The sequence below is a fragment of the Mirounga leonina genome, unplaced genomic scaffold (genome assembly GCF_011800145.1).
Source record: "Mirounga leonina isolate KUSES-001 unplaced genomic scaffold, KU_Mleo_1.0 Mir_173, whole genome shotgun sequence".
Taxonomy (NCBI): Eukaryota; Metazoa; Chordata; class Mammalia; order Carnivora; family Phocidae; genus Mirounga; species Mirounga leonina.
The window spans coordinates 72462431-72476690 of record NW_023270447.1 but is presented as its reverse complement, the minus strand read 5'-3'; the positions used below and the strand labels follow the sequence as shown (position 1 = coordinate 72476690).

At 56.3% G+C, this 14260-nt stretch overlaps 2 protein-coding genes across 16 annotated transcripts in view; one reads left to right on the top strand and one right to left on the bottom strand.

Annotated features, from left to right (window-relative positions):
* Positions 1-6290, top strand: part of EPB41 (erythrocyte membrane protein band 4.1) — a 197420-nt gene extending 191130 nt beyond the window's left edge. For all 14 annotated transcript variants that reach the window (XM_035019289.1, XM_035019294.1, XM_035019288.1 and 11 more), the window contains 4 exons: positions 630-731; positions 1879-1959; positions 4817-4921; positions 5399-6290. In XM_035019289.1, coding sequence (XP_034875180.1) covers positions 630-731; positions 1879-1959; positions 4817-4915 — 282 coding nt within the window. In that variant the 3' untranslated portion in view covers positions 4916-4921; positions 5399-6290. The remainder of the gene's footprint in view (positions 1-629; positions 732-1878; positions 1960-4816; positions 4922-5398) is intronic.
* A 2258-nt stretch (positions 6291-8548) lies between these two features.
* On the bottom strand, positions 8549-13109 carry TMEM200B (transmembrane protein 200B). 2 transcript variants are annotated; one of them, XM_035019297.1, is made up of 2 exons: positions 12806-13109; positions 8549-10274 (listed from the first exon to the last, which is right to left on the bottom strand). In XM_035019297.1, the coding sequence occupies exon 2, from the start codon at positions 10252-10254 to the stop codon at positions 9331-9333; it is 924 nt and encodes a 307-aa protein (XP_034875188.1). In that variant the 5' UTR covers positions 10255-10274; positions 12806-13109; the 3' UTR covers positions 8549-9330. The 2 variants fall into 2 exon arrangements, with proteins under 2 accessions (XP_034875188.1, XP_034875187.1); XM_035019296.1 differs by lacking the exon at positions 12806-13109 and adding an exon at positions 12226-12310.
* Positions 13110-14260: the final 1151 nt, after the last annotated feature.

The window sequence follows — 14260 nt, the reverse complement described above, 5'->3', positions numbered from 1 at the left end:
AAGATAGCCTGAGATTCCCTGGCCCCTTGAACCCTGGCAAGGACCTTTCCCGGTCCTTTCTGGAAAGTTCTGCCCTATGATTCAGAACCTACCCACGCCTTAGCACACAAGAGCTTATACTTTTCCTGCCTTGGGTGATATGTAAAGAGCTTACAGTTTGTAGAGAGGACAACTTCCACTTAAAAGTTTTGAGTCCTTGAGCAAATGATCCGCCTTCTCTGGGCCTGGGTTTTCTTACCTGGGAGTGCTAATCAGTCTCTGCCTTTACTGTTTATTTCACAGGGCTTGTGTGGGCATCAAAAGACAATGTTTTGAAAGCCCTTTGTGAACTCTAAAATGTTGTACACACGTGAGCAGTCATTGTCGTTCCTTTTGGACCTCTGGCTGTAATCCTGCCTCCTCTTCCTGACCCGCTCCTGTCACTGACCCCGTGCTAGGGAAACTGACCCATCCAGTGTTCTTAGAAGGAGCCTTGCTGCCGGGGGATTGTTTTCTTTATGAAGCGATCACTGTAAGGGAAGCGGGTTTTTGCTTTTGAATGTACAGCTGAAGAGCAAAGCTGCCTTCTGCCACATTTGCCCACAGGGCTTCCTGAGAGGCATGATGATGAGTTGCGTTTTTTTCTGCAGACCGATGACAGCAATGGGGACTTGGACCCGGGAGTCTTGCTGACAGCTCAGACCATCACATCTGAGACGACAAGCAGCACAACCACAACTCAGATTACCAAGGTAACAAACCAGTTAGAACTTCCTTCTGGAATTCAGTGGCATGCCAAGCTTACTGCCTCTCTCTGCAAGAAGGACCCTGGTCTAGAAGCAAGGGTTTTCAGCTCCATCCCTACTGAGCCAAATGAATCCAAGTGTCACAGGGGGAAAGGCTCTGCTGCTTCCCCAGCAGTAAAGCTAGGGGGACCCTGAGGGCACCCTTGCCTAGTCAGTAGTCTCATAAAGTCACCTGTGGCCGTTCTCTTTACACATCCGCCTGTCTCCCTGGTCACTCCCCTGTCTGGCTGTGGAGGTGAGTTTAAAAAGTCAGTTTAAGGACAGGTGTCGTTGGTATTATTGTGCAACCATATTTTCCAAGTAAAAAATTAGAACTCAGGGCCCAACAAAAAGTTTTTATATCACGTCCAGCATCAAGGCCATGGGAACTATAGTTTGCATGTTGAAATATTGGAATTATTAAAATATTGTTTATGGGGGAAGCAGGAAAAATTATCTAAAATTGGAACTACTCCCTGAAAATCAGAGACAGTCCATGTTTGCTGCAGCACTAGAGGGAAATATATTTGCTTGTAAGTAAGAAATCTAGATTTCTGACCAAGCTCTGTTATCGAAACAGATGACTGGAAGCTAGTTTCTTAATGTGTCTAGACCTTGGTTATCCTCATCTGTCAATTAGGGAAACCTACCCACCCTGAGGGGATTACTTGAGGATCTTTTGATCTCGATGATATGAAAGTGCTTGAAAATAAAGAGCCCAGTTTCAAGCTGCGTGACATTTTTGGTCATAGTCTTCTGAGTTTCCTCTTGAAAATAATCAAAATGTACAGGAAAAGAGCAGAAAGAAACACCTGTCTGTCTTGTTTACTCACTGAATTTCTGTGATGTTTGGGAGGAAGAAAAAGGGAATAATAATTAGAGATTTGTGACTTTCCATTTTGCTTGTTAAAGATTTTAGCAATCCATGGGAATAGAGGTGTGCTCATTTTAGCAGGTGTAGCCAAGAGTTTGGACAGGTGGGTAAGAAAGCTATTCTAGACAGTACCCAGCAGCAGATGAAATTTTGGAGTAGAGCTTTCAGAAAAATCTTTTACTGGTTCCCCCCCTCCCTTCCTTCTTTCTTTCTCATGTGACCACCTCTCTTTGGTTTCAGACTGTAAAAGGTGGGATTTCAGAGACCCGGATTGAGAAGAGAATTGTGATCACAGGAGATGCCGATATTGACCATGATCAGGTGAGACTGCTGAGGAGATTCTGGGCATGGAAGAGGTCCCTGGGCGGGAAGATGGATGGATACAGGAGTTGGCTTTCAGAAGACACCTCTGCCATCTTCATCCCCAGGGACACCCTGGGCTACTCTAGCGCCTAAATGAGAAGGATGAAGGGAATCAGACCACGGAGGCCTGTGGGATGGGGCCTGCAGGTGGGGGGAGCGTGAAGTGTAATAGAAAGAACATGGGCCTTGGACTCAAAAGGCTTGGGTTCACATCCTAGGTCTCCCCATATTCTAGCTCTTAACTTCCTAGGCCTCTGTTTCCCCATCTTTAAGATGGGCGTTACGGCAACTTCCCCTCGAGGTGGTTGTGAGCGTCGTGGGATACGGGATGTACGGTGTGAGGTACATGGTAGGCTCTGGGTGGGTGGAGCTGTTCTGTTCAGGGGATAGTGTGTACCTCAACCTGTGCTGGAGACAGAAGAAGATAGCAAGACAGAAGGAAGGGGGCGATCCTTGTCCGCAGAGGGCTGTGGTGGCCCTCGGGGCGAGGGAAGCAGAGTGAGGTGGGCTGCCTGCGAACAGGAGCCTTGACTTCAAGTCTGTCCTACATCTGTCGCTAGCTTACTGTGTGACCTGGGGCAAGCCACGCTACCTCGGATTCTTTTTTGTCTCCTAAGAGAGAGTAGGTTGATCTAGATAATTTCTGGGCCCTTCTGAGCACTCAAACTCTCTGTTTCTATATTAATTAAGGTGCTAATTGTGTGCTGCAAGCAATTAGCAAATAATAAGGTCAGGATTAATGCTCCCAGTTCTCTGCTGGGTGAGGTTAGAACAGTAAAGCTGCAGAGAAGAGGGGGTGGAGGGACTGCATGCAAATGCTTCTGGAATCACCGACAGCAGTGCTGGAGCAATAATTCCGTGGCCTTTATGCTGATACGTTGAGTGCCTAAAAAAAAAAAAAAAGGAAGCCTGAGCCGCACTGATGGCAGTTCCCTTGGTAGCAGGGTTGAGACTCCCAGCTGAGAACTCAGGCTCAGGGTCCCAGCAACAAGGCTGCAAAGCCCAAGTGCAGCCTGTTAGCCCCCAGCTAAGTAGATCCTGCTACGCTACCAGCCTGCACCCACCTCCTTGGTCTGGTTGATTTGAGCCCCAGCTGTGTGCCCAGTCGGTGCTGGACAGCAAGAGCCATGGGACCGGAAGGTGTTTGGGTTTGGAGCGAGACAGCCTTGGGTTGACTTTTGATGCCGCAACTTACTGGTTATGTGCCCTGGAGCAAGTTATTTTACTTCTCTGAGCTGTAGTTTTGCCACTTGTAAAATTAAGATAATCATAGGTTTCTTTCAGGGTGGTTGTGACAAACACACTTGATAGCTCAGAGAGATGCGCCCATGTCCCTCAGTTCTCCTGGGTATGAGGGCTACATGGAAGGGCTAAGAGGTGGCATACTGTGGTTGGGTGGAGAGGCACTTAAGCAAGAAGTCGTGTGGTGCAGGCTTTCAATGAGAGATCGGTGTAGGCCAGAGTAATCAAAGAGAGGGCTTGGGCTGGGCCTTGACCCATGAGCAGGTGGGGTGGGCAAAAAGGATCAGGGACAATGACCAGGGGCCTATAGAGGTGGCACTTCTAAGAATGGCTTTCATGGAGTCAAGAGACCAAAAGAGGAATTTCCCTACTAGAAGTAGTTCTTTAGAGCCAAGGTCAACAGTCAGGTGGTCAGATCTAGCTAGAATCCCCATGTCACCATTCCCAAAGGCTCTTCCACCTTGGTGCTGTGAGCTTGAGGCTCAGAGACTTGCCGCGCAATGAGAGAAGTGGCGTCATCGCTCTCACTTTCCCTCGGCATCATTTAGCTTTTCTAAAATGATCGAAACTCCTCCAGATGCTAATAAAGGGGCTCCCCGAAACTAAAGGACAGTGTAGTAAAAAAGAAAGCCTTATAGATTTAAGTTAAAATCCCTGCTGCATTACTTACTAGCTGTGAAACATTAACCACTTTATTTACCCACTGAACCTCAGTTTCCTTGTCTATAAAATGGAAACAATAAGGGGTGCCTGGCTGGCTCAGTTGGTGGAGCCCCCGTTTCTTCATCTCGGGGTCGTGAGTTTGAGCCCCACATTGCACGCAGAGCTTACTTAAAAAAAAAATGGAAACAGTGCTACTACCCTAATTCATTAGTTGTTCTGAAGAGGTGGCTCAGTTGGTTAAGCGTCTGCCTTCAGCTCAGGTCATGATCCCAGGGTCTTGGGATGGAGTCCCGCATCGGGCTCCCTGCTCACTGGAGAGCCTGCTTCTCCCTCTCCCTTGGCTGCTCCCCCTGCTTGTGCTCTCTGTCAGATAAGTAAGTAAAATCTTTAAAAATAAAATGAAAAAATGAAGATTAAGTATACAATAATAATAATGTGCTTAGGCCAGTGCATGGCATGTAATAGGCCGTCCCACTCTTCCTCCTTACTTCCCTCTCCCTTAGCCAAAGAGATCTCTTCCTTTTTGTAGCATGCTTCTTTAGTTCCCTCTTCTGTTCTGAACTTCCCAGTGACCCTACGTTGAACACAGATTTTGTTTTGTCCTTCAGGCTCACTTCTTGAGTGAATCCTCCCAGGCCCACCCAGCAGATACAGCTATCACCCCTGAAGTCCCTTTATGATTCCTTAAAGACAACTCTAGCCTTCCCGGTCTCTGTGTTTTCAGTCCAAGAGCTTCCCTCTGCAGGATAGGGGAAGGAAGTCTGTTATCAACTCGCTTAGCCTAAATGCTGCCCTGGTACTGTGGACAGAAAGACTGAATTTGCCAGAGAAATGATAACCTGAGACCCCTGCCTTCCTTCACCAGTCAGGCTGCTGTCTGCCTCACGGGCATGGTTTCTTTCTTTCTCAGGTCCTTGTACAGGCCATCAAGGAGGCAAAGGAGCAGCACCCAGACATGTCAGTGACCAAGGTGGTCGTCCATCAGGAGACTGAAATCTCTGAGGAATGAGCTCAGGTAAGGGCTATTCTTGGTGGGGGGAGGGTGTTCACTGTCCCAGCCTCAGAGAGCCCTGAACAGGAACAGCCCCTGAGGTGTCCACACTGGGACTTACCTAAGTAAAGGCTCTTTGCTGTCACAGGTATCTCTTGAGTCCAAACCTGAGAGGGCCAGAGGAGAACAAAACCAAGAAAAGCAGAACCTAGTGGTCTAGAAATGAGGGCTCGGGGCATAGAGGAGAGAGGGCTGAAGCTCGGAGGCCAGACTCGAGAATTGGAAGCGGGCAGCTGCTTCTGGGGAGCCAGGAATCCAGATAAATTTACGCCTAGAAGTTTATAAGTGACTCAGAGAAGCCATCAATCACCAGAGGGGACTGGGCTCCTCAGTAAAACTGCTCAGGGCCTGCTTGGCACCTGGGACCACAAGAACTTGGCACTGGGACTGGTGGCTGTCTCCCTTTGCAGGATTTAAAAAGTTTGCTTTCTTTCCTCTTAGGAACTATCCTACCCCAACTCCCGGCCTGTCTCCCATCCAAGAGAAAACCAGCAAAATGATAAAGAAGCTTACCTGCAATAGTCAAGACATCAGGCTTTTAAAATTACTCTAAACCACCAGAAAATTAATTTCGTTTTCTATTTGGAGTTTATACCGAGAGAGTCTTCTAGACATTGCTGATTCTTTTAATACCTTTTTCTATATTGTGATACCAGAAATTGTTCAACTTTTCACTCTATGGACTGTTTTTAAAGAGCTTTTTGTTTTTTTATGCGGTGGTTTGTAACCCCTTCAACCTAGCCTCTCCCCATTTATTTCCAACCCAGATACTGACAGGTCTACAGAATTCTTGAGGAAATCCTCCAGAGACTCTGTCAGCTGTGTTGGGGGCCAAAGCCAGCTTAATGGGGCTTCCCTGCTCCTCCCCTAGTTTTATACCCTTTCGATGTCAGCAGAAACTTCATGAACCAGCCTTTTCTCAGAGCCAATGATCTGACTTTACCAAGTGAGGCAGGGCACCTGTCCTGATCCACAGACCCCAGGGAGACATCCCTGTCCTTCTGTTGAGGGTGGTTTTGGTGAGGCAGAGATCTCTGCTAAGAATGTAGTGTTGTTTTTCCTTCTTTCCTCCTGTTCTTTCTTTTTGGAGCTTCGTTAGATCAAAGACATAAGAAGTTGTTTCAGATATATCTGATACTGTGAATGTTTGAACAAATCTGTGGCCTTCACCTTCCTGCCCTCCCTCCCCTTTTACCTCATCAGAAGCAGTGGCTCTGCTAAGTTCTCCCCCCACCTCCCATCTCAGGAGACCGAAACTCACACAAAAATAGGCACTTTTGGCCAAAAGCTCTAATGGCACATTTTTAGTAGTGATTTGGGCAAGGAAAGTTGATGAAGTTTAAAAAAAAAAAAAAAAGGTTTTCTAGTTCTGGGAATGTGCACTTCACACAGGGAATGGCAGAGTTTACCTCAGTCAGATCCCACTAAGAAGTGTTTCCAGGTGACTGACCCTGGGCCTTTTTCTTTAATCGTGGGATGACCGGAAATGTGACCCAGAGAGGAGGTTGTGTTCCTTGACCCTTCTTCTCCTGACCAGTACCTGCCTGCAGACATCCTTCTGGAGCAATGGAATTGACTTTTAGGCGCCATCCTTCCCACAAAACCCCACACGACAGGGAGCACAAACACCAGCTCTGCTCATTCCCACTCACACCATCTGAGGTCTGTCGGGTGTTGTAGGCTTGATTTTTGTGGTGGGTTGTGGGTTTATTTTACTTCTAATTTTTTTTTTTTTTTTTTTTTGCTTGGTTTTGAAAATGGGACTGACTGATGAGCCCAATTCCACCATTCCTGGTAGATCTGGGGGCATTTTTATTCAATAGTGCTTCTCTCATCTTCCAGCTGGCTTCCCACAAACACATCTGCCTGGAAGTTCTTAGAATCGTATGGTGGGACAGAGGTGGACTTCATGAGAATAGACGGTGGGTCACAGCAGTCTCGGGGGGCTCAAGAGCCGTGAGCGAAAGAGAAAAGTCTAAAACCTCTGCTCCCCACAGTGGGAGCCAGCTGCATGTGTCCAAAGCCTCGACTGGCTGAGTCTTGTTTTAGACAAACTCAGTTGGTTTGAACTGATTTCAGATGTGTGCATTTTTCGTTTAGTACTTCTGTGAGCCTGCTACTAACCACGAGGCAGCTCTCTCTGGAGAGGGACAGGAAGAGCTCAGGTGGGACGCGTGACAGGCCTGGGGGAAAGGATCATCCTGTCTCAGGAGCAGGCTTCCGGCCTGTGGGCATAGGGTCGGAAATGGTGGGGCTTGCTTGTTGGTGCCTAAGCCTGAGCCGTGCTGCCAGGAGTGGTGGTGAGGTTGGGAATCCAGCTCACATCAAACAGCATGTAATGGGAGCTCGCTTTCCAGTGGCCAGTTGTCCTGCTGAGAGACCTACCAGCCAGCCCCCACAGTGGACAGCTGTGGAATGAAGAGGGTGGGGGTGAGGAAGCGGGCACAGCGTGAGCGTCACAAACCAGGCCCACTGAGTTCTCGCTGTCCACACCGCTGACGGGGGCCTGCACGCCCCCTCGGCTCTGTCACCAGCTCACCGTGCTTCTCTCTGCTTCCTTCACTCTAAGTTGGGCCAGAAGATCTCAAATGCCCTTTCAGCACTGAGAAGCCACAGATTTGGACAAGCTGGGAAGAGGGTGTCCTTCCAAGACTCTTCCCCTGTCCCCGCTCTGGGAACAGATCTGGGGGTTTGACAACTGTTTGGATTTTTTTTTCTTCCTGCAGTTGTGTGTGCATTTGTGTGTGTGTGTGTGTGAAGAAAAACAGATTCTGTGCAGGTGGAAATGGTGAAGAGGGGAGGAGAGAGCTTCATTTCCAGGGTCAGAGACTTGGCAGCCGTTTTCCTGAAGTGACTCAGACACACCACAGTGACAACTCTCACTGCAATTTTATTTTTATTTCACTTGAGAAGTAAAGACTTCCTCCAAGCTACACGAGGTCTCTGCCACCCCCCCCCCCCCCCCCCCCCCCCACCCAGGACCTGAAAAGCCAAGGGCCCACAGAACCTGGGTGCAGGGACCTCTTGGGGCCTCCTCACCCGCCTGCCCAGGCCCCCCCATCGCATATTCTGCAAGGCAGCTGAGCGGGAGGGGCCCCGACCGCCCTGGGAAGTAGAACCAGAGCTATGGCCTGACTGACACCAAGGAATGCTCGTGGGAAAGATCTGCCCAGGATCTCAGCCCCAGGCTGGTGGTTTTTGCAAATCTCTCTGAAATGTATTATTTTGGTGACAAAAATGAAGGAGCTTTGTAAATTTTTTTAAAATTATGAATCATGTCAAGTAGTTGTTTACATTTCTTGACAAAATAGGAACTATGGCAGCAGAATCAAATTGGCAAGATCCTTAGATTAAAAAGGCAATAATTAGGTCTGCTGTTTTGGCCTTTTGTAGTAAGAGAAATGGTGTAGTGTTTAGATAATGTGTTTGGTCTTGCTTCTTGTATTGCATTTTTCAATAAACTAAACAAACAAACAAACAAAAAAAAACCAAAAAAACCAGGACTGAATCTGAGAATTGATCAACTTTTAAAGTTCTCTTCTCCTACCAGCAATCTGGGAAAAGTTCCACATGGGTAAGGGAGACTCAAATTTTTGACCCTAGAAAAGACTCTTTTCTAAATTAAGCTACCCACATTGGCCAAAATGCAGCTTCAACGCTGTATAAAAGGAGAACTGGCAGATGCTTTTTGCCAGTTGGGGGGAGATTTTGCAGCACAGGCCATGACAAAGGAGAGAAGGGGGCTTCTCAGACCTGTTCAGGAAGGGGCCGGACCCTCGGAGGAAGGCTTCTTTGGTAGTAGTGCAGCCCTAGGGGGTGTACCCTCCATGTCTGAGGGCAGAGAGGGGCTGAGGCGGTGGGAGTTAACGCCCCAGTCCCCATCCCAATGGCAGTGGAGGGTCTTAACTCTACCCCGTTGCCCATCTCCCCTAACCCCACAACTGGTGCTACCGTGGAGGGAGCCTGGCCCAGCCTGTAACATCCCAACCTACCTTCCAAGTCTTAGGGGTCCTTGCCCACCACTTTGGATCTGCCGAGACACCTGCTGCATCTCCCAATCACCCTGACCTGGACCTCCAGCTGCCTCAGGTACTGTCCAAGGCTAAGGCCACTTTTGGAGGCTTAAAGAGTTCCTGAGGCCGAGTCATGCTGGTCTCCAGACTCCACATGAAAACATTCTCTCCAGCTGATTGAACCCTTGTGCAGTTGGCATTTCTCTGCCGACATGCAAGTGAGGATGCCTTAGCAGCTGCTGGGGCCAGAGCATCCATCTCCGGTCTGGGAAGTGACTGATGCATCTACTAGACATTGGGACTTCTGGTCCTGTTACCACGGTCCATGCTGCAGCCCTCTAGCAGGCTGTCCCCTGCTCTTCAAACCCGTGCTCCCAAGTCCCCTCCTCCTTCCAACTTGGCATAACTCCCCAGACTGAGGCGGTCCAGCCGTGGCCAGCTCCGGTGAGCACAGTCTCGAGCCGCTGGGGCCCCAAGCAGGAGCTCCCCGAGGCCCAGATCCAGAGACTTGGAATGTTCAATGCAGGAACCAGAGGGCTGCACGGTGATAATCACATGGCCAGTCTGGGTCCGTGGACCCCAGGGTGGGGGCAGCCCCGGGCCCTTCAGCGGGTAACTGTTGAGCAGGGCAGGTAACCCCAAGCGAGGATTAGCAGGCTCTGAACGCAGACTCCGCACTGATGGGACGGGTGAGGTACCCCGACGCGGGGACAGGTCCCAACTTTCTGGCTCTATGCAGCCTATGGCTCCGGGAGTCCTGGGTCCGGGGCTGGGGAGGAGGGCACAGTCCCAGCCGGGGCCGTCAGGGGGCCGGAGCGCCTGAGCCCGCAGCACCCCCTGGCGAAGCCGTCGCGTCTCCAGGTCGCGGTTCTCGTAGAGCAGCGTGTTGGCGCAGATGAACACGAACAGGCCGACGCCCATGACCACGGGCCCAAGGAGCCGCAGCCGCTCGTGCGGGCCGTGCCCGCGGCCCGCGCCGCGACCCTCGCGTCGCAGCTCGCTCAGGGGGGGCGCGCTGGCATTGGCAGCGCGCGGCCCTGGGACCCCGGCGCGGTGCGGCCAGTAGCCGGCCACAGCGATGCCCATGCCCACCAGGACCACGAGCGCCCCCAGCGCCGCGAACGCCCCCGACGGCGAGCGCAGCCGCAGCCGTGCCCGCACCCGCAGAGGCTCGGGCGGGGAGCGCGGGCGCCGGCGGCGGCCCAGGCGGCGGCCCAGGCGAGAGACACGGCCCTCGGGGCTCCTCCGCACCTCCCCGCAGTCTCCGGGGCTCCCGGCTGTCATCTCGCCGTCGTCTGGGCGCTCTGCGGAGAGAGGGGAGGCAAGGACTGAACCGACGGGCCTAGGGTCGGAGCGCCAGATTGGGAGGCAAGATCCGGCTGCCTCGCCCAGGCCGCTTGGAGATCCCTGGCGGCCACCCCCGGATTTTCCCGGGCCGCGAGGCGGGGAGCCGCCCCCGCTCGGGTTTTCCGCAGCGGAGCTCCGAGCCAGGGACGCGCGGCAGAAGCCGGAGTTGGCCGGACCCGCGGGCGGAGACGAGGGAGGGGGGCGCGGACTGCTACCTGGCGCATTCGCGGCTGCGGGGCTCCGGCCGCCTGCACCCTCTTCGCCAGCCCGCCGACCCCGGGCCTCGGGAGGTGTGCGGGCCCCCGGCACTGGCGTCTCCAGGGTAAGTCCGGCCCGGGATCGACCTCACCCCCGCACGTGGGTGCACCGTAGTAAAGGAGGGAGGGGGCGCTCAGACCGCCCGGGGTCCGCTGGGGTCGCTCGCGGGCCCCACCTACCCCCCAACTGCGCTTTACATACCGCAGCGGAGGAAGGAGAGGGTGTCACTGACTCCAGCCTCTTCCTGCCCACCCCCTCCTTCAGACCTCCTCAGCCTGCACTGAAGCTGCAGCAGGAGAGACTTGAGCTAGACTCCGGGAAGACCGTTCTGACCAAGACCAGCGGCAGACTTTGCCCAGGATGGCTTTCAACTCCGCGTAGAAGAGGCTTCCCTTCCCCCAGCGGCCGGGCAGTGGCCAGGGCAGGGGGCAGGGGGCTGCAGGTGCTGGGCTGGGGCCCTGCCGGGAGACCTCCCCCCAGCTCTCCCGTCGGCCCGGGCAAGGCTGTTCCCAGGTTGCAGCGTTTCCAATTCGAGCTCCTCAGGATGAATCATCCCCCTTTCCCGCCGCCTGTCCTCCTTTCCGGCCTCCTCCACCCGAGGCCTCAGTGGCCCGCGTCCCGGACGGAGCAGCACCGCCCCAGCACCTCAGGCCGCCCCAGTTTGGGCTGCCTGGCTTCAGCCCTTCCCGTCCTGGGGCCTAAGAACTGAAGTGGGGCCGGGTAAGGAGTGGCTGGGCTGTGTGTGGTGTGGCCCCCACGGAAGGGGGGTGTGGGGGGGAGGAAATGGGGCCCCCCGCCCAGACGCCCTGGGCCGCAGGGGAGGAGGGCTAGGACCTCGCTGTCCAGGGGTGCGTCTTCACTCCCCCCAGTCTGGTTTCTAAACAGTTTCAGCGCTGGAATCCGTGCCGAGGCCCCAGGAAGGAGGTCTTGCTGCCCCATTCACTCCCCATCCGCACCCCCGAAGCTCAAGGCACGACACCCCATCCCTGCCTCCGACAGGAGTGCCGAAGGCCCAGGGCCTAGCATGGAGCCGCAGAGTCTACGGCGTCCAAAGCCTGATTTTCACAGATGGAAACTGCGGCCCAGAGAGAGGCAGAGCCCCCTGCCGGGGTCACACGAGGAGGGGGCTCCCCCGGGACCCGACGCCGGGCCTCCGGACCCTAGCTAACGCTGTGCTCTTCCCGGCACAGCCACGGGAGCGTCCTGGGAGGAGGCAAGGGCCGTTCCCCGGTCGTCTCTGAGTGTGGAGCCTCTTCCCCAGCCCGAAACCGCAGAAGAGACCACCGCGCCCCGGGCCAGAGCTGGTGCCCCAGCCCCAACTCCGGAAAGGTCGCCCGGAGCCCCCGCGCGTCCCTGCGGGGAGGGAGGCGGAGGCGTGCGGAGAGACCCCAAGACTCTGGAAGGCGTGAGTCCACGCTGGGACCGCAGGGGTTATAAACTCGGAGCCACAGTCGGAAGGTCTCAGGCCACGGGAAGTTGCTCTGGGCCGGGTCCCTCGCGCTCTGGGGTCCCGCGTCCGCCCGCGCCCACACTCCGCCCGGGGGAAAAGGGCGGACCGGGCTCCCGCCCCCCAGGGCCTTTCCGGAGGGAGGGGCCAAACAAAAAGTTGAGGAAAGTGGAGGGCGAACCCGGGGCCCTAGTTTTGCTCACCTGGCGCCGCCGCGCCGGGACGGGCCCTGGTCCGAGTCCGCGCGCCGCGGCTCCGGCCACTGCCGCCGTCTCCGCCGAGTCTTGGCCCCCTGGCCCCGCCCCCTTCCCAGGCCCCGCCCGGCCCCGCCCAAACCCCGCCCCCAGGAGCCCGGGGGACTGACTGGCTAGCACCCCGCCAGGCCCCACCGCTGGAAGCAGGCAGCAGCTCGGGTCTGAGGGTCGCAGGTAAGCGCTGTGTGCTCGCCTGGTGACTCGGAGGATCCGGGGGCCCGAGTCCCGGACTTATGTCGTTCGCAGAGGCCTGGGAGGGCCCCCTCTTCCCACGTGGGTAAACTGAGACCCGGAGTTGGAGAGCCCTGCCCGGCTCCGCAGCGAGCGCGCAGACAGGATTTTCGAAGCCCGCACGCCCTCCCGCGCCTGTCTGAGCCCCTCATCCCAGGCGCCCGGGAGAGGACTCACGGGGGCGTCTGAGAGCCCACTGCTGCCCCGCGCCGTCCGGGGAGCTCCCCGGAGGAGGCGGCCGGGTCCCTGCTCCGCCCGCCCCCCAGCCTTTCCCCTCCATGATCCTCACTGCCTTCACCTGGAAAATGGGCTTAATGGTGTCCGCCTCGCAAGAGGCGAAAATCCAGCGTTGGGGGCGGGCACGCGACACGGGGCGCAGCCTAGGTAGTCCCGCGAGCGCTCAGTGAATAGGAGCCCGCGGCAGGGGTGGAGGCGGCGGGGCTGAGCCGCTTCTCAGAGCTGAGTGAGTCTAACGGAGGGTCACGGGTCCCGCCGGCCTTCCCTGAGAAGATGTGCCCCATCTGGAGTGGGGAGGCGGCGTCGGCCCCCAACGCCGAGGCACTGGGGGCGCCCCCCGCCGCGGGCCTGACCGGGCCGCCCAGCTCTCGAGCCCCGCCCGCCCCCTGAGGCAGGAATGCGGAGCGGAGCGAGGGGGTCGGCTGGCGGCCCAGTTTCCATGATGCGGGGGGCGGGCTCGGAGGAGGAGGAGGGGTGGCGCGGGCGGCCGGCCAGGCTCTGAGCCGCCCCCCCCCCGGGCCCCCGCAGCCCGGGCCCCTCGGGAGGAATTTCCGGGCTGGGATTGATTATAACCCGCCCCTCCCCCGGCCGCCGAGACCCCCCGGGCCGTGGGGCGCGGGGGAGGGGGAGGGGCGGTAATGAGACCCGGCTGTGCGCCCCGGGCGGGGAGGGGGGCGCTCGAGGAAGTCGCCGGCCTGGGCCACCCCACCTCGCAGGGCGCCACACAGCACGGCTAGGCCTCGAACCCAGCTCGGCCGAGTAGACCGGGGGTGGCCTCAGCGCCCCGGGGGCTCCTTGCCCAGCCCTCGGGGACAGGCATCCCTGGGAGCGACCGAGGCCACCCCTGGGGGCGGAGTCTCCTGCGGGACCGACCGTGAGGCTACCGGCCTCCCGCGGAGCGCATGGGGCTGAGCCAGGGGTCGTGTAGGGTCGGAGAGCCAGGCCGGGGTCGCCTTCCTGCCGCCGCGTGGGGCTGAAGGCTCCTGTGGCCTGAGCTCGAGAGAGAAGTCCCTCCGCTCTGCGCCTGGGCTGTGGTTCAGGCTCCACTGAGGCGGTGGCCTCCTTCCTGTCCCCTCTTTGCTCGAGACCCCCAGTCGACCTCCATTCCCGCACATTGACCCCTCTACGCCGCCCCCCCGCCCGCCCTCGGGCAGTCCCACCTACCGCTCGCTCGACGCTGCACCCAACATTGTCTGTGGCCCTGTCCCCCGTGGCTGCTTTTCCTGGGGACACCACCTCGAGGCCAAAGCTCAGACAGTCTCCCGTCCTTGTCCTTGCGACTCCACCTGCCCTGGCCTTTAACACTTGCTCTTCTTGCCTGCCCCTCCTGACTTTTATTCCTCTGGGCCGCCTCTGCCCTCCCCTGACGTTGGGGCTCTGCGGGGCTGGGCCCACAAGCCCAGCCTCACTTTCAGCAACCAGACACCTCCCCAGAAGTGTCCCTGCTCCCAGTGATCATGGCCCATTCCTACTCCTCCTGTTCCCCGCCCTGTAAAGGGCCCCATTGCCCACCAGA

Coding starts and splice junctions, on each gene's coding strand:
- TMEM200B (XM_035019297.1), bottom strand. CDS start 10,254: ATGACAGCCGGGAGCCCCGGAGACTGCGGGGAGGTGCGGAGGAGCCCC.